General features: G+C 37.0%; 1 protein-coding gene across 2 annotated transcripts; it reads left to right on the top strand.

Moving 5' to 3' along the window:
- The first annotated feature begins 1,029 nt into the window (after nucleotides 1–1,029).
- LOC129876267 (apoptosis inhibitor 5-like protein API5) lies at nucleotides 1,030–18,126 on the top strand. 2 transcript variants are annotated; one of them, XM_055951652.1, is made up of 16 exons: nucleotides 1,030–1,254; nucleotides 1,381–1,542; nucleotides 2,786–2,885; nucleotides 2,970–3,035; nucleotides 7,948–8,060; nucleotides 8,343–8,417; nucleotides 8,621–8,770; nucleotides 9,477–9,542; nucleotides 9,623–9,688; nucleotides 10,262–10,372; nucleotides 16,106–16,192; nucleotides 16,279–16,385; nucleotides 17,070–17,184; nucleotides 17,281–17,346; nucleotides 17,436–17,539; nucleotides 17,636–18,126. In XM_055951652.1, exons 1-16 carry the CDS (start codon nucleotides 1,177–1,179, stop codon nucleotides 17,820–17,822), a joined length of 1,653 nt encoding a protein of 550 aa, XP_055807627.1. In that variant the 5' UTR covers nucleotides 1,030–1,176; the 3' UTR covers nucleotides 17,823–18,126. The 2 variants fall into 2 exon arrangements, with proteins under 2 accessions (XP_055807627.1, XP_055807628.1); XM_055951653.1 differs by lacking the exon at nucleotides 10,262–10,372.
- The last annotated feature ends 1,361 nt before the right edge of the window (nucleotides 18,127–19,487 follow it).

Raw genomic sequence — 19,487 nt, 5'->3', positions numbered from 1 at the left:
TGCATGCAAATTGTCCGGACAATAGTCTACGTTGCTTGGATTTTTCAAAAATACTGTTGCATCCATATGGGATCCTCCCAATATGTGTAGTTTCGTTGCATCTTTATTGGATCCTCCAAATATGTATAGTTTTTCAAAAAACTTCTCAAGAACACTAGGTGATTTTTTTTTCACGTGTCACAACCTGGGTGAATTGAGTTTATTCGGTACTTGTGTTGTGGAGGTTGTAAGTACCTCATGAATGAGGTGCATGCAAATTATTTGAACTATACAATTTATGTTGTTTGGACCTTTCAAAAATATTGTTGCATTCATGAATCCTCCAAATATAGTTTTTGGAGCATTCAACACACATCCAACATTATTTTTGAAAAGTTTTGACAACATAAACTACTATTATAGAAAGAAAATAGTCGATACTTGCCATTTTGGTCTCATTTTTAACATATATATTATTTTCCGTTTTTGGAGCTAAGGTGCGTTCAAGCTGGACATGATAATATAATTATCAAAAAAAAAAAAAGACAATCAATAATTAAATTTTATGCGTTCAAAACTTTTCATCAAATCATAGTTATTTCAACTATTAAGTTCATAATTAAATATTTTTATATAACTTTAATTAAAAAAATTATAAAATCTATATAAAATTACTTTATTCGACTGAACTCACAATTAATTCTCTGCCTCTGCCCCTTTGTGGGGGAAGTCATGGTAATGAAAAAAAAGTTATGTTGCTTGAGCTGTGTTTGGTATCAAATATTCTCATAAAAAATATTTTTTTAATAAATAAATAATTTTTAGTAATATTTTATAAGTATATAAAATATTAGATATGTTTTCATCAAAATTTACTTATAATTTAAAATAAGATTTAATGAATAACTTGAAGACATGATTCAGTTGTTTGTTCATTCAATTTTAATTTTCTTCATTATATGTGAAGACTCACTTGAAAGAAATAATCGAACTAAAATCGTTAATAATATAATCGATAAATATATATTATTTTAATCGATAACCCATCGTTTCACATTACATTCCCCCACCTCTTCAAAAACAAAAACCTTTTTAACACTCCCCCAACCCAACCCCTTCTTCCCTCTCTTCTTCCTTCAACTTCCGTTCACTTCTCCTAAACCCTAGCCCCGCCCTGTTTTCCTATTCTCTCCTCCAATGGCGGATGCTACGGACGACATCGACAAGCTCTACGAGTTCGGTGAACGTCTCAACGACGCAAACGAAAAGTCTCAGGTCAGTACTTTCATCAACTTCATTGTAATTTTTTTGTTTTTTTCATTATTTTTTCTTGCTGTTAGGGTTTATGGAAGGTTACGGTTAAGCATATTGTGATTTTATTTAGTTTGGTTGTTTAAACAGCATAAGCAGGATTATGAAGGAATTATTGCAGCAGCGAATGGAAGTGTGAAGGCTAAACAACTTACTGCGCAGCTTATCCCTAAATACGTCAAGTTTTTCCCTCAGTTAGCGGAGCAGGCACTTGATCAGCACTTAAATTTAATTGAAGATCAAGAGCTTGGGGTTAGTATTCCATCCATACATGCGTGTTTGTCTTAACATTGAGTAGATTCCAGCGTAGTAACTATTCAATGCAGCATAATAACATTTCGTCAGCCAAAAGGCTCTATTTTTTTGTTTGTAATAACAGTGTTGTCAGGGCAATTTGGTTCACCTGGACTAATAGCCTGTTTGGCCAAGCTTTTGTGAGGCCAAAATTGCTTATTTTAAAAAGGTGAGGTATTTGGTGAAGCTTTTGGGAGAAAATAAGTGCTTCTGGAAACTAAAAAAAATAGTTTTTCCCTTAAAATACTATTTTTTAACAAAGCACTTGAGAGAAATAGACTTACAAGTACTTTGAAAAAGTTTGGTCAAACGCATTTTTAAATGGATTGGCCAAACACAATTTGCTTCTCACTAAAAGTACTTTTTTTTAAAAATGCACTTGTCAAAATAAGCTAATTTTAGAAGCTTGGCCAAAAAGGCTATAATTCCCTAGGTACCTGCTGCCACCTACTAGTACATGTGCCAATTTTGAACCTAAGATCTTATGGTACTCACTTCATTGACCAGTAGACCACATCCTTGGAAGCTCAATATTTTGGCTGTGTTATCAACATCTTACTTTGCACTTGGTATGTTGTTGTATCAACATCTTACTTTGCACTTGGTATGTTGTTGTATCAACATCTTACTTTGGGACCTAATTGGTCATGGCTAACGAGTCACTCCACGCAATTTTTATTTTTATTTTTTAGGAGTTAAAATTTTATTAGAACAAAAACCGTATCAAGTTGTTTCTGTGAAAGTACAAAGATGGTACTGGCTAAACAACATTAGAAACCCTAGTACTCAATTGTCCAACATGTTTTGTATATTCAATACAACATTTACATCTTCCCAATAGCATAAATAATTTAAACAGATATATTTCATAAACTGAATTTGCTCCTTTTTGCCTTTAGAACACCTCTTTTTCTTTCTTTCTTATAGTTCAGGCTATGCTTTGTGTATACATCTAGCCAACTTTATTAGGTTGTTGCCGAAGGAAAATAACTGTGGTGGTATGATGGATATAGATGTTGTCTCAGAGGAATGCTACATTGTATATGGTGGTTTAGTCCTCTTATTATCTAATAGAAATTGCAAGAAAATATTTGTAATTACAGTATTGCTTATAAGTGAAGAAGTTGGTATATTTCACAACTAGTTTTGAGTTGTATCATGTGTTATCAACTAAATTTTGTATTTCTTTATTGATTTCCAGGTCCGTGTACAAGCGATCCGTGGACTACCGCTTTTCTGCAAAGATACACCTGAGCAGTTGTCTAAAATTGTTGACATTCTTGCTCAGCTCCTTGTTGCAGGTAAATTTTGTGTTGAACGCCTTGTGAACTTGGTTGGTTCGCATCATTTGGTCATATTGATACAATTTATGCCAATTATGTCAGGAGAAAATGTAGAGCGTGATGCTGTACACAAGGCTCTTATGACCGTGTTACGTCAGGATGTGAAGAGTAAGTTTCTGTTCCTGAAGTTTAGTCATTCAATCTAGTGTTATCAAAGGCAAAAAGCGCAAAAAAACTCTTAAGGTTTGTTAGGAATTTAAGCGCAAAGTGCAAATAAAGCGTGTGCTTTACTTAAAAAAGGCGCAAAGGGAGAAAAAAATACAAATATATATGTTTAGTCCAAGAATAATAATTATAAACATGAATGACAAATATATTACCAAAGAAATTGAAAAAATACACTATGATAAAGTGAAATATCAATTGTTTAGTGTCACTTCTTCAAAAGAGGCTCAATGGCAAGGAAAAGTTTCCCTTAGAACTTGATGACGACATTGAAGCGCACATAAAGCGAGGCGAAGTGCTCAACATGTTTTGAGCCTCGCTTCAGGGCTTAAGCGCGCTTAAAACATGCATTTGACTACACTGATTAAATCACTGACTCCCCAAAACCATAGTAGTCCAAGAGTTTTGCGGTCATTTATTCCACTTATACATCTATTATTAGCAGCATAATTGAGGTTTCTGCCTGATTATTCATCGCAATTATACTTGTTTTGTAACAATTGGCATTTGCAATGTTGATTTCCTTGTTAACGAATTAACTTCAGTAGTCATTTAGAACTACAATCACGTCTAATCTTACTACTTTCTCACAATAACGAATTATCAGATTAGGCCTAACATCGTTGGTTGAATGGAAAACTCCTTGTTCATATGCTTTCTTGGAATTGATACAAGATAACCCTAGAGATCACAGTTGCCTGAACGTTGATAAATCATTGCATGTCTATAGTATTCTCCATCCCAGTGAGTGGTACTCCATGCGGATTTTCAAAAGCTTCAGGGGAAATTAGATAAGGAGATCCTTTATCATCTCTATTTCCCTTTTTTGTGATGGATGCTATCAGTAGGCTTATGGATAGGGCAGCATAAAGTGATCATATGAGGGTAATTTGTCTATATATCATTTATTATTTGCTGACAATTAATAAATTATTTGCGAACCTCAAATTAGACTGGAGGACCCACATTAGGGTAGAAGGCTAGTTCATAGTCTCGTTATTCTTCTCTATTCATAGGTGTAGTAGTGCATTACGATCTCTTGCGCTTTGACTTCTGATTTCTGTTATTTCTGTTATTATTTATTACTTTCTATGCTTTGATTACTCAATTTTACCTGTGACGCTTTCATTATTTATTTAATCGTTATTTGTTATTAGTATTTATTTATTTGTATTTATTTGTTATCTATTCGTTATTTGTTTGTTGTTTTTCTCATAAAGCTTTTAATTTTCTATTCTTATCTAACATTTTTTATGCATTTATGCTTTTACTGAGCCGAGGGTCTCCAGGAAATAGCCGGCCTACCTTGGTAGGAGTAAGGTCTGCGTACATTCTACCCTCCCCAGACCCCATGTTGTGGGATTTCACTGGGTTGTTGTTGTTGTTGTTGTAAATTAGACTGGTTCAATATCTATTCAGGACCTTAATTTGGTTTGAGGTTGTGTCAGGGTTACCATTAGACATACACTAATCTGAAATGATCCTGGTGGGAGTGGTACAAAATATCCGTAATTTGGAAGGTGTTTATGGATGTACAGTGGCCTACAATGTATTTAGGCTTGCCTCTAGGGGAACTGTAAAGATAATAATTAGTGGCAACTAACAATCCACTGCCCTTTCACATCCCAAATTTGGTCAATGTTTCTCAACATCTCAGAAGTGAAATGGACTATGCCAGAACACTGCAGATTTACTAAGCTGTTGGATTAGAAGAGGAGGGAGCAAGACACAAGATTTGGAGGAATAACCCCACATTGCATTTGGTGGACAGTGTGGAAGGAGAGGAATAATAGATATTTTGAAGAAATATCCAGTTCCACCCACAAGAGGTTAAATGGAATTGCGTTGTATCTTTGATCAATTTCTGAAATTCCTAGGAACCTTGTAACTATTATTTTTCTGTTTTTTTGTCCTTTTTTAAAAAGGTCTCCAACATATCCTTAAATGCTGAGGAATATGAAGTTTCCAATTCTCAAAAAATAATAATAGTTTTTTTAGAAGTTTGCAAATAAATTGAATGGTTGGAAAAGGCAACATTTATCTAAGGCGGGAAAATAGCATTATTGAAGTCAATTCTCTCTAACATGCCCACATATTTTGTCTTAATATTCCATATGTGTGTTGCTAATGAATTAGAGAAGCTCATGATGAAATTTTTAGGGAAGGGAAGGAGAGGGAAATTAAATTTTACGTAGTCCCTGTTTGACTTAGCTTATTTAAAACAACTTATATAAGCTGCTCTAGATAAGTTAAGCCAAATAGACCCAATTATTTTTTTGGGCTTATTTTAAGCACAAAATGACTTTAAGTTGGTCAGCCAAACACTCCAAAAAGCTGAAAACAGCTTATAAGCAATTTATAAGTCAATCCAAACAGGCTCTTAGTCGAGTGGAAGAAGATTACAATACCCACATGGGAGGGAGGTTTAGGAATCTGGAGACTATTCACCTTTAATGCAGTGCTCTGGGGATATGTTTATGAAGATTTTCTAGGAGAACACATTATGTGTAGAAGTTATGTCTACTAAAAATGGAATTTACTTCATAAAGTTTCATGGGGCATTACGACGTGAGGGTCACATATCTTCTATTTGCAGTTGACAGTGGTTTTATGTGACACAGCTCTTTCTTTGCTGTCATACTTAAGGTAGATTCTCATTGATTCCAGTTAGTTTTCGGTCTCAACTAATTTCAATAAAAGTTTTACTATTCTTAAAAAAAAAGGTCTCAGTAAATATGAGATCATAGTAGTTGGTGAGGTAGACAACATTGAAGAGCTAGCAGAGACCTTGAATTGTAAGGTAGGTGCGTACGTACAACCGACTTGGGCCTACTGTTGGGTGCTTCAAAAAGGGATCTTGTAGTGTAGAATTTGCTGATTGAAATAGTTGAGAAACGACTAGTAGGATGCAGAAAAGATGGTTGAAATGAGATAATTAAGTGTTAAAGAAGAGCACTCTTTGTGAAAGTGAAGCTGAGACAACTGTGGCAGATTTTTTTCAATCTCAGAGGTATCTTATGGACAATGCCTAGTAAGATTGATGACACTCTCAGTTTGCAGGAAGCTGGGTTTGGTGCAAGAAACAAAGATAGATGGAGGATTATCCCAGCTTGTATTTGGTGGACAATTTGGAGAGAAAGGAATGCCAGATGCTTTGAGAAAAGTAGCAATGTGCAGAGCTTAACTGTATATTGTTATTCTGTTTTCTGTGATTAGACGTTTATTCTGACTTCTGAGAAGACTGAAACGATGCTAGATGTCCTAGAGTCTATCTAGGATTGTAGTTTCAGGATTGAAGCTTTTCTTTTCTCTCTCTTTTGTAAATATGGGGTTTCCAGTACGATCTAAGTACAGATTTTATACAAATGTTACGGTGTTTAGAAAAAAGAGGACTTTGTGTAGTGTCTCTTCACACTTATGTTGTTATCTGAAAAGTTGGAAAGACTTTAGGGGAACTTTTTATAGGATGCTGTTGATGGAACAAGCAAGTTTCATTTAGTGAACTGGGAAGTGTCGCATATTAAAAAAAATGGGGAGAGCTTGGAGAGAAAGATCTTAGGATGTTCAACAAAGCCTTGCTAGGAAAATAGATTAGTATTTGGGATAACGGAGAATGGTTTGGGAGGAAATTGGTAGCAGAAAAATATGGAAGTACGGAAAGGGGGTAGAGGATTAGAAACATCACAATTCTGCTTGGATGCGATCTTTTGGGGAGTTTTATGAAGTGATTTTAGTGGCCTTATTTTTTTTCTCCAGGGTAAGTGATTAAACTGAAAGTAGACTTCATCAAAAAAATTGAAAGTAGGATTAGTTTTGGGAGACAGGTGATGTGGAGAGTGAGTTGAGGCTTGCATTTCTCAACATATTTAGTGTCTCATGCTAAAAGAGCCGACTATCCAACATATTTGTGGGGCACATATAATGAAATTGAGATTCTTGATCTATGAGGAACCTCCGAGGTAAATTTCAAAACATGCTTGATCTATAGGCAAATGCACCGTATGCTACATTTGCTTTGTGGAGATAACGAGGGAATAGGAACAATTTGTTCACTGTTAAGTCATATTACTAACGTTTTATTTGTGAGAGAGGAACTCCTTCACTCCATTCAATTAGGATTCCCTGGGTGTCCAGGAAAGTGTTCTCTTCTCATGGTTGGCCACGAGGGGAGTGATACTGACAACGGAGAACTTAATGAAGAGGAGCGTCACCTATGTTGGCTGGTATTTCATATGCAGATGTCCTGGTGAAGATGTAGACCATCTCTTTTTTACATTGTCAGGTAGCTACGCAGTTGTGCTTGGTGGTCCCAAATTTATTTAGAATATGATGGTTGATGCCGGATACTGTAAAGGAGGCGTTGCACATTTGGTCTGTCCGAAGGAGAGCATGGATGTTGATCCATTAGCCATTGTGTGAGTTATGTGGAAGGAGAGGAACACGAGAGCCTTTGATGGGATTCACAATGATTTTGTGAGGTTGAAATAGTGGTTTTGTTTCTAGTTTCTTTTTGGTGTACTCGTGCTGTCCCTATTTGTTTGGATATTGGGTTTCTTTTGTAAATAACCATATTTCGGTGTAGTTTTTATACTTTTTGGTATATGAATTGTATATGGGGTTACCCCCATCATTAATACAATTATTTACTCTTATAAAAAAAGTGTCCTGCCATGATATACTAAAAGCTACCGTATTATGTAAAATGGTTAAGTTACTGGTTTTATGTTAATTTACATTAAATATTTGAATGCTTCATGGATATGATGTTTGGATTCTCATCTCTATTCACGTGCTTGGATCATGCAATTCGCATTGGTTATCTTGCTTACGATTTGGCTGCACTTGTCTACTGCAGCTTCTCTAACTGCTTTGTTTAAGCATATTGGGAGCATTGAGGATCAGAGTGCTGAGGATCTTAGCACTTGGGACAGCATTCGTAAAAAAGTTCTGCTATTTCTAAGAGATAAGGTTGCTATTTCTCTACTCTTGAAGTATTTTGTTAAGTTAAAGGAAAATGGACTGCAATTGACTTTTGCTGGTCGTCATTTGACAAAGAAGGGAATGAATTCAACATGGTGACCAGAAGATCCTTGTTGTGAACATGATAATGGATATTATTTTGCTGATCATTTGACTTGGACTAGCCTGCTTTTATCTTTTCTAAAGTGTTTACCGTCTACTTAGCAGGACTATTAATGAACATAAGTTTGTGGCTCATCATTGCTGATATAAATTCTCATTACTTTGCAGGTGTTCCCTCTTAAGATGGAGCTCCTAGTCCCACAGGAGCTAATGGAGAGGCACATAACTACTTTGGTGAAGCAGGTATGGATTGGTATCATGTTAATTTTCTCAATGTAGTTCTCTTTAAAATTTCCAGTTTTTTTTCTTTTTTTTTTCCCGAGAATGTTATTTTATTTTTAATTTTAGGGCATAAGATATTTCACATCTGTTGATTCTATTATGGGTATATATGTTTTCAACTATCCTTGCTCTTGTTAACCAACCCTAAAATGGATGTTTTGTAGAATTTGCAAGATGTAACGGCTGCTGAATTTAAAATGTTCATGGACTTTTTGAAAAGCTTGAGCTTATTTGGCCATAATGCTCCTGCAGAGCGTATCCAGGAGCTTGTTGAGATTATTGAAGGTCAGGCAGATCTCGATGCTCAATTCAATGTAAGTGGTAGTTCCTTTTCTTTTGTTGGGAGCGAACTCTAATTTTATGTGGTTGTTATGTTATTGGTTTTAAGCAACATTTCATTGTCGTGACAGTGCTCAGTTGATCATTGCTTTAATTGCTTAAGTTTTATAGCTTTGTTTTTGTTCCCCGTCAAAAGTTCGTGATTTTTCTCTCCTCGTGCTCAATGTTGGGTTCTGCTGCTTTGTGCATTTCTCCCTTTTGAATTTTGAGGTATACCCAGTTATTAGAGGTCAGTGTCCTGGTATCTGATTAGAGAGTTTACTTGAATTTTGAACTGAAAATGTTTCCAGGTCTTTTAGTTGTAAGGCAAAAGAAAAACAGATTTTTTTGTGGTTTAAAAAAATGAGGACGTTGACACTAATACAAAATGTTTTCAGGGGGAATCTCTGGTACAGGGTGTCTTGGTACTCTAATACCATTTCTTTGAAGATCTCCGGTACAGGGTGTCTTGGTACTGTTTTACATAGTACTCAAAGATGATAATATTTCAATGGTTTAATGAAGGCCTACAATTAGATTTTGAATTTCTTAGTCATAGGTATCTCACTCCTTCTCGCTGATGGAGTTCATGTCCACATTCTCCTTTTTGTTCTCTGCAACCTTCCTGTAAACAAAACCTGGAAAATTGATTCCTACTGCCTTTGGGATATGAATCTAAGTACTTGTTTGCCTTTCTGGTAGGTGTCAGATGCTGATCATATCGAGAGGTTCATATCATGCCTTTCAATGACCTTTCCCTTCTTCAAGGTGTGTGCTGTCTTCCCTTTATCTGTTCAATATAGATGACTGTTATACTAGTCATTCACTTGACATTTATTTGTCTTCAGAGGGGTGCATCAGGAAGTAAGTTTCTCAACTATCTGAACAAGCAAATCATGCCTGTTTTTGACAAGGTAATTCTTGTTACTCCTGTATTTATTAGTTTCTTTATGCAGTGAGTGCATTTGACACACTTAACGGTTGGGTAACGTGCATTTAGTCTTTAGTAACTACTGTACTATGTTGAAGACTAATTCAAAGTTTGGAGTAAGAAACCAAAATTGTTTAGGATTTGATTTTTGCTTTTTTTTTTTAGTTCATGTCTAAATAGGATTTATACAACAACATACTCAATGAAATGCAACAAGTTAGGGCTGGGGAGGGTAGAGTATACACAAATCTTACCCCTACCTTGTGGAGGTAGATAAGCTATTTCTGGAGGACCCTTGGCTCAAGGAATAGGTTTTCTAGTTTTTAGTTGAAGTAGGTTTGTACTTATAAATAGGGGTGTTGCTAGCTATTTTCTAAGTGGAGAATTTTGAGAAAATTTGTGAGATTCTGGTTTAATTATTTTTCCTTCAAAATAGAGATTCATGAGATTTTCCTTTAGAACCCCCCCCCCCCCCAAAAAAAAAAATAAAATAAAATAAAATAAAAAATAAATAAATAAATTATTCTTTTTCTAAGTGCAATGTATTTTTTTTCAGCTTCCAGAACAATGGAAGTTAGATTTGCTCAAGAACCTCGCCGAGTGCTCACTTTGTGCAACAACTCAGGATTCTCGACAGCTGCTTTCATCAGTAGTTCAACTGCTAAAGGTTTTCCTTGAAAATTTCATGAATTGAATTTGTAACTTTAGATTGGGTAGATTTGGAGATTCTAAATTTGTTCCCGCATTTCTACTTAACCTTTTGCCCTTCAATGTCAATACTTCTAATTTTGTTTAGTACAAAAAGTACTCAGAGAACACACAGTAAATTCTTACTCTTGCTATGGCTCTTGAATTACTCACAGTATAAAACGTAGAGACATGTGTTTTCTAGTTGCTTATGTGTTGTTATATCCCGTACTTTTGTACATTTGAACGTTTTTAAGCTCCTCTAAAGCTGTCATGTGATCCATGACGTTATCAAAATGATCCTAAGGAGGGGAGGATGTAACGCCTCATATTTTGCATAGACTAGTTCTATGTGGGTAGTAATGGTTTGAAATAGGTTTGGAAGGATTTGAAAAGGGTTCGAGGCCAAATAATTTGTCATAGTAATCGACCTACTTGCTTAAGCTATTGTTTTGGATGTCTTACATAATTAAGCTACTTGATTACACGTCTAGCTTAAGTAGCAAGGATCACACAGGTTCTTAAAGTAAGACTAATTGCTAACCTATGAAAAGAAAAAGTAGGTGATGCACCTACTTGGAATATGTGGGCTGCATTTTAAATGAAAAGGACAAGTAGGTGATGCAACTACTTACAAACTTGTGGCAAAAATTAGGTGGGGATTAGTGATTAATTATCTTAATTAGACCACTAAGTGGGCCCCACAAAATGTGGCTAAATCTGATTGGTGCTTGGTTGAGTGGGACACGTGTCATTATGGTTGGACATGTGTCATTAATATAGGCAGCCTACATAACTTAAATTGATGACTAAGATTAGTCATACACTTCAGAATTTAGCTTCAACAATTATGAATTAGAGAGAGAAGTTCTCATCTTCACCAAGTAGAGAGAGAGTCACGACCATGGCAGCAGCCTTTGAAGCTCATGGCCAGCTCTTTTCAACACCATTAGATTGCTAAAATTCACCTTAAATTGGAGAAGAAAGTATGAACAACCGTACCCGACCTTCTAATAAGGGACTTGGTGAACAAAGTCGTGCGCACGTATACCGTACTCGGTGAAGATAAATAGGCTGCCTATATTAATGACACATGTCCAACCATAATGACACGTGTCCCACTCAACCAAGCACCAATCAGATTTAGCCACATTTTGTGGGGCCCACTTAGTGGTCTAATTAAGATAATTAATCACTAATCCCCACTTAATTTTTGCCACAAGTTTGTAAGTAGTTGCATCACCTACTTGTCCTTTTCATTTAAAATGCAGCCCACATATTCCAAGTAGGTGCATCACCTACTTTTTCTTTTCATAGGTTAGCAATTAGTCTTACTTTAAGAACCTGTGTGATCCTTGCTACTTAAGCTAGACGTGTAATCAAGTAGCTTAATTATGTAAGACATCCAAAACAATAGCTTAAGCAAGTAAGTCGATTACTATGACAAATTATTTGGCCTCGAACCCTTTTCAAATCCTTTCAAACCATTGCTACCCATATAGAACTAGTCTATGCAAAATATGAGGCGTTACATCCTCCCCTCCTTAGGATCATTTTGATAACGTCATGAATCACATGATAGCTTTAGAGGAGCTTAAAAACGTTCAAATGAACAAAAGTACGGGATATAACATCCTTCTCCCCTTTAGAACATTCGTCCTCGAATGTTAACTAGTCTCATAAGGTCTTACAAGGATTCTGGGAAGTCTTTGTAATAGCTATCACATATAGTTTTCTTATTAATCAATATAACCAATGTAGGGGTTTAGAGTACTTGTGGTTATAGGGAACAAGTGAGGATACTTGTTCTTCATTTCCTCTTCGGCTTTTCAGGTCATCTCTTCTCTATTCTTGTTTCGCCACAATACTTTGACAGAAGCCACGTCCTTAGTACGCAACCTTCTGGCTTGGGGATTAAGTATAGCTATAGGGTTTTCCCTCGTAAGACAGCTCCTCCGTCACCTGGACATCATCCACGGGGAATACTTTAGAAGGATCACCAATACACTTATGAAGCATCAACACGTGAAAGACTGGGTGCGCTGCTTCCAAATCAGATGGTAGGTCCAACTCATAGGCAACCTTGCCCATCCTACAAACAATCTTATAAGGTCCAATGTACCTCGGGCTAAGTTTCCCTTTCTTGCCGAATCTTATTACACCCTTCATCAGTGACACCTTTAAGAACACCCAATCCCCAACTTCAAACTCTAAGTGTCGACGTCAATTATCTGCGTATGACTTCTGTCTACTCTGAGCTGCTAACAACCTTTCCCGAATAAGCTTCACCTTATCAATAGCTTGCTGAATCATGTCGGGGCCGATTAACTTAGCCTCACCAACATCAAACCAGCCGATAGGTGACCTGCACTTCCTGCCATACAAAGCCTCATACGGTGCCATTTGGATGCTAGAATGCTAGCTATTATTATAGGCAAACTCGATAAGTGGCAAATGATCGTCCCAGCTACCCCTGAAGTCAATAACACAGGCCCGCAACATATCTTCTAATGTCTGGATAGTACGTTCAGCCTGCCCATCAGTCTGAAGATGAAATGCGGTGCTAAGACTCACCTGTGTCCCTAATCCTTCCTGGAATGATCTCCAGAAGTTAGTTGTAAACTGACCTTCTCTATCCGATATAATAGATGTGGGGACCCCGTGAGGTCTTACTATCTCCTTGATATATAGCTTTGTATAGTCCTCAGCTGAATAAGTAGTCCTGACTGGAAGAAAATAGGCTGATTTTGTCAGCCTATCTACAATAACCCATATAGAATCATACTTCCGTGGAGTGCGAGGTAGGCCTGTAATAAAATCCATATTAATTGCTTCCCATTTCCAAGTCGAGATCTCCATCTCCTGTAATAATCCACCAGGCTTCTGATGCTCAATCTTAACTTGTTGGCAATTCAGGCACTGGGCTACGAACTCTGCTATGTCCTTCTTCATGCCATCCCACTAATATAAACATCTGAGGTCATGATACATCCTTGTTGACCCTGGATGAACGGAATAATGGGCATAGTGTGCCTCTCCCATAACCTGTTGCCATAGCCCTGCAATCTCAGGTTCATATAATCTGCCCCTATATCTTAGCACTCCGTCAGGTGTGATCTCGTATGGGGTCTTTTCCTTTTGAAGGGCTGCATCCCTATACTGTGCCAGAACAAGGTCCTCGTATTGGCGTTGCTTTACTTCTCCCATGATAGAGGAGTCAGCAACTCCTCGAACAGAAACTCCACCATCACCGGAATCAGCCAAACGAACTCCAAGGTTAGCTAACTGGCAAATCTCACGGACTATTTCCTTCTGTTCTGGTTGTACATTTGCCAAGCTACCCATAGATTTATGACTGAGTGCATCTGCTACAACATTTGCTTTCCCTGGGTGGTATAGAATGTCAACATCATAATCTTTCAACAACTCTAGCCACCTTCTTTGCCGCAAATTCAACTCCTTCTGCTTTACTGGAGACTTCTGTGATCCGTGTAGATATCAACATGTACACCATATAGATAATGCCTCCATATTTTCAAAGCATGAATTACTGCTGCTAACTCCAGATCATGAGTTGGATAATTTCTTTTGTGCTTTTTGAGCTGCCGGGAGGCATAGGCTATGACTCTACCATGTTGCATCAATACACAACCTAGCCCAACACCGGAAGCATCACAATAAATGACATAGCCATTTGGTCCTTTAGGAAGAGTTAGAACTGGGGCCGTAGTCAACTTATCTTTCAGCAACTGAAAGCTTCGTTCACAAGCATCGGTCCACTGGAACTTAGCCGCCTTCTGAGTTAGCCTTGTTAAAGGTGCTGAAATCGAAGCAAAGTTCTCTACGAATCTTCTGTAATATCCTGCTAGCCCTAGAAAACTACGTACCTCCGTAGGTGTTGTAGGTCTAGGCCAAATCTTTACGGCCTCAATTTTTTGTGTATCTACTCGAATACCATCCGCTCTAATAATATGCCCCAAGAATGCTACTGAAGTCAACCAGAATTCACATTTTAGAGAACTTAGCATACAACTTCTGGTGCTGGAGCACCCCGAGTACCATCCTCAAATGATCTGTATGCTCCTCTTCCGATCGTGAATAGACTAGGATATCATCAATAAATACAATCACGAACAAGTCTAGGAATGGCTTGAACACTCGGTTCATTAGATCCATAAACACTGCTGGAGTGTTGGTCAACCCAAAAGATATCACCCTAAATTCATAATGCCCGTATTGGGTCCTAAACGCAGTCTTTGAAAGATCTACTTCCTTTACCCGTGCCTGATGATAGCTTGACTGCAGGTCTATCTTTGAGAAACACTTAGCACCCTGCAACTGGTCAAATAGATCATCAATCTTGGGGAGGGGATATCTATTCCTTATTGTCATTTTGTTTAGCTGCCTATAATCAATACACGTTCGCAGCGACCCATCTTTCTTTCTCACGAATAGTACCGATGCTCCCCAAGGTGACGTGTTGGGCCTAATGAAGCCCTTTTCTAACAAGTCTCTCAGCTGCTCCTGTAATTCATTCAATTCTGCAGGTGCCATTCTAAGAATAGATATGGGCTGAGTATTTGACAACACATCTATAGTGAACTCTATCTCCCGCTCAGGAAGAAGACCTGGAAGTTCATTTGGGAATACATCTGGAAATTCGTTAACTACCCGCCCTTTCTAAATCATCTCTTAGTGTCACAAACCCTTCCAAATTATCCTAGTATTTCTTTTTACCATATTGATATCCTCATAATTACTATTACCATCAATTCGTCGGTTAATCTTTATCTCTTAAAGTCAGACGTACTTGCGACTTAGTCAAATCTTATCGTTACTGTTGGCGCGACTTTCCAAAAATATTACGAACTTATATGTCATTTTCTTGTTAATCCTTAGAGAATTTTGGCAGAGTTTCCTTTGTATTTCTTACTATCTCAAAACTTGCATGCAGAAAATACCAACAATGCCTCACAGGGCCAACACACACATATATTATATCGTATCGTAGCCGCATTGGGCTTCCTATATCAATCACAAGATGAAAATGACGAAATTGTCCCGTATATCCAACACAAACTGTACCTGTCACTCTTTCCTGTTTATTTTCCTTTTCCATCTTTAACTGCAGGTTTCAAACATACCTGCAACATTCGTACTATGTCTAACATATATTCCGTTTACAGTTACTGGTTCCTTTAGCTTCTTCTGTGCACACTTTCTAACTGGACTTATTGCGATATATACATTCAACCCGTTTCCTTACTATACTTACCATAACTCGCCATAATGATGGCCAATTTGCCATTCCGTATATACAAATTCCCATTATGTTCCCTTGCTATCCAATTTTCACCTGTATGTGCAACTATTCTCCATCCTAGATTTCAAAATTCCCACAGGTGGGAACGCCTTGGTCACTGTTACACATAAATACTTGGTTATTGACTCCTTTGATTTCCGCTTGCCGCTATTAGGTAACAATCTATAACAGGTGTCATATGCTGTACTACTGTCATCCATACTTGTTAATTGCATTTGCCATTCAGCATTTCTTTAAGCATATTAGTCATATTTGCTCTTCTAATCAAGTCCTGCTCATACAAGCTGAGGTGGTTACACTCTTACAAGAATTTCTGAGTTTCCAGTCATTAGGATCTCTTGATTGAAATGCTTTGGAACTCTTGATGAAAATGACTTTGTTTTTTCCCAGAAATATATGGTTCGAAGAAAGATTGAAGAAATCAACTACACGTGTATCGAGTGTTTGTTGTATACCTTCCACCATTTAGCTCACAAGGTAAGAGTGTTAAATTTTTTGACCATGGATAATATACCTGATGCATAGAATTAACCTGCTTATACTTCTCCATTTGAATCCTTCAGACTCCAAACGCCACAAACAGTCTCTGCGGGTATAAGATTGTCACTGGACAGCCATCAGATAGACTGGGGGAGGATTTCTCGGAGCAATATAAGGACTTCACTGAGAGGTGCTTCTACTTGTTCTTCTATTCCTTGATGTTATAACTCGAGCCCTATATGCTATGCTTGTTTGATGCCGATTTAAGTTTTGATTACATTTTCAGCTTCTGGATCATTGAAAAGAAAATTCATGTTTAACCAAAAAGGGGATACTGGCCTTCAATTTTAATATTCTGATTTGTGGAATGCCACCTAATTTTGAGTTTATACACCTCTATACACATCAAGTCAAGTTGCATTATTCCTGAGGGAGCATTTCATATGATGTTTTGCGCAACACAAAGAAATCATCCTACATCTGGTTTTTCCACTCCTGAATGTTGACAATGATGAATTGTGTGGACAAGGCATTTTTCCAGCTTCTTTAGTCTACTGACTCTAATCTGCTGATATAACCCCGAAGACAGCTGAATATCCCATGAATGCCATAAAATAGTCATGTACGAAGATGGTTTGGCACACTTGAATTTAGACAACTGAAGGCTTCTCTCTTTCCTTTTCTCCCCTCTGGCTAGTAGGTAAAAGACAGTTTTTTTTTTTTGGGGGGGGGGGGGGGGGGGGCATTCTCCTGCTAGCCAAAAAGTGTGGGGGTGGGGGGGGGGGAGCTTAGCTGTTCTGAGAAAGTCTGCCATATTGTAGTGGTTGCTGGTTTTCGCTTTAGGCTGACTATGTCTTTCATGTTGATGAATCAGATTGAGCACGGTTGAGGATTTGGCTAGGTCTATGATCAAGAAATTAACTCAAGGGATGGCAGATCAAAACAAAGCACTTGCTGCAGCTAAAACAGAAGAAGAAAAGGATGCTATTGTGAGTTTTACCTTTTCTCTTTCACCTCTCCCTCTCTTGCGACCAATTTGTTCCTTCTGTTGGTGTCAACTGAGCTGTTATATCTTTAATCTGCAGAAGACTCAAAAGCAGAATGCTACTTTTGCACTTCGAGCTTGCAACAATATATTAGCAATGACCCAGGTAAAATCTGCTGATTTTGCATTTTGTGCTCTACAATCAGCACGTTACATGTTGTTTTCTTGAGCTGATATCACATATATATATTACAGCCATTGCATACAAAAACACCAAAATTTATAGGCGATCAAAGAATGAATTTGTCATGGAAAGAAGCTGCAAAGCCTTCGGGTCCTTCAACTGCTACTGTTGCAGGGTATGTGGATAGATATTCTGTGTAAACTTTAGTCGTCAGTAGTAGTTCAAATAGATGAAGATAGTAATGTCTAATTATATGATATTGTGGTCACAGTCAGAAGCGACCGGCTGCTACTACAAATGGGTCAAACAGTAACCCTTTAAAAAAGGGCCGAGGAGCTGGTGGTATGCAACACCAGCTGGTTAACAAGGCATTTTCAGGTATCTATGATGGCGGAAGAAGCAGTGGAAGAGGTGGTAGGAGTTGGCGTGGTCGTGGAAGAGGACGGTCATACCACTAACATGCTCACTCCACTGTAACACTAATTAGTCGCAGAACAATCAGGTGATTTTTTTCCGCTGGTACGATTTGGATATATCTTGTGGTGAGCAGAACAATCAGGTGATCGTTTCCATTGGTACAATTCGGATATATCTTATGGCGATCCAGACGACTTATTTAGGCAGGGTTTAGGTTCTGATTATGTAGATTGCTTAGTGATGGTATTTTATTTTAAATATGTAACTTAAGTCCGTGTACTATGAACCTATAATAATACATTAGTATTTATATTAGTTGTTGCAAATAAATTTTGGTATTTCCTATGCTCGTTTTAACTGCATTTGTTTGATGAAATCAACACATTTCATCGTTGGTATGATTTGGCAGCTAAGAGACTGAAGGAGATTGAGAGATTTAGACAGATGAATGAATTTTTACTTTTACCCGGTGTTCGATGCATTGAGTCGCTGATTAGTTTGGATTCACGGCTTGTAAGGCTCATTTTAAGTGGAAGTGTTTCTTATCAAGTTATCATGTTATGGAGATGATGGGTAAAAATTTAACCGCACCTGGTGTTTTTACATCAATTCATTTAAAGCATGACATGTTAACACAGAGTTATATCACTTAGTCTTGGTTACTTGATGTATGATTTTACTTCATTAAATCACTTAATTACAGTAAGTTTAAGTAGGCATGTTTACTTTTATTTCATTAAATCACTTAGTTACAGAAAGTTTAATTGGTTTGGTGAAAATATTGGATGAGAATTAAGTATTTTCCCAAGTAAGGCTCAGGCTAAGGTTCCCATATTATTTTAGTTTGTAAGTTTTGTTTGAAGAGTTTCCCATGTAAGGAAGTGGGGTTACAAAAATGAGTCAATGTTTTGGTCTTTAAGTATTTTATTGCCATATTAGCCATGGAATATTTCCGGCAATTCTTATGAACAAGATTTCAACTTGTTTATCACAAAATATATGATCATTGGTTGGCAAAATTTGTTGTAATAAAGAAACAAATGGTGATTTGTTTATGCAGCTATTGTGGCTAGTCGGTGCCAATATTTGTTTAAATTTTCAGATAAACATATGAAGTGATAACTTGCAAGAAAGCTTGTACTCTGTCAAATTATAATCTCTGCACAATTGCCCAAAATGACGTTATGTGATACGCTTCATTAATTTTATTTATTTTTACTAAATATATATGTTTTGAAAATGACCTCTCTATCTTCACAGGATAGGGGTAAGATTATGTATACACCATCTTCTGCAGACCTTACTTGTGAGATTACATTAAATATATTGCACAAAATATGTACGTATAGACACTATGTAAAATGAAACTATAGGATATAAATATTGACATCACTTACGAAAAATCTTGCTTATGTCACTAATCATGACCACACACACATCTACGCAATCACAACATTACAAACAAATCCACTTGAAAGAGTCGCAAAAACTTCAACATAACTCATCAAATTTTGTAGTGATCTATTAGTGATCATCTATTAAGGCTTACTTTTTTCTCTTACTATCTACATTACAAAAAAAATATGGGGAAATTCCTAAAAACTTCTTTTGCTCTTATTCTTGTTCTTCTATTGCCATTAACTCTCCTCAAAGTTACCGGTGTTCGAACATTACCATATTATTACAAGAAGATTTCAGACGATGTT

Source organism: Solanum dulcamara, chromosome 12 (assembly GCF_947179165.1).
Source record: "Solanum dulcamara chromosome 12, daSolDulc1.2, whole genome shotgun sequence".
Classification (NCBI taxonomy): Eukaryota; Viridiplantae; Streptophyta; class Magnoliopsida; order Solanales; family Solanaceae; genus Solanum; species Solanum dulcamara.
Note: the sequence above shows the minus strand (reverse complement) of the source record. Positions and strands in the feature narration are given on the sequence as shown.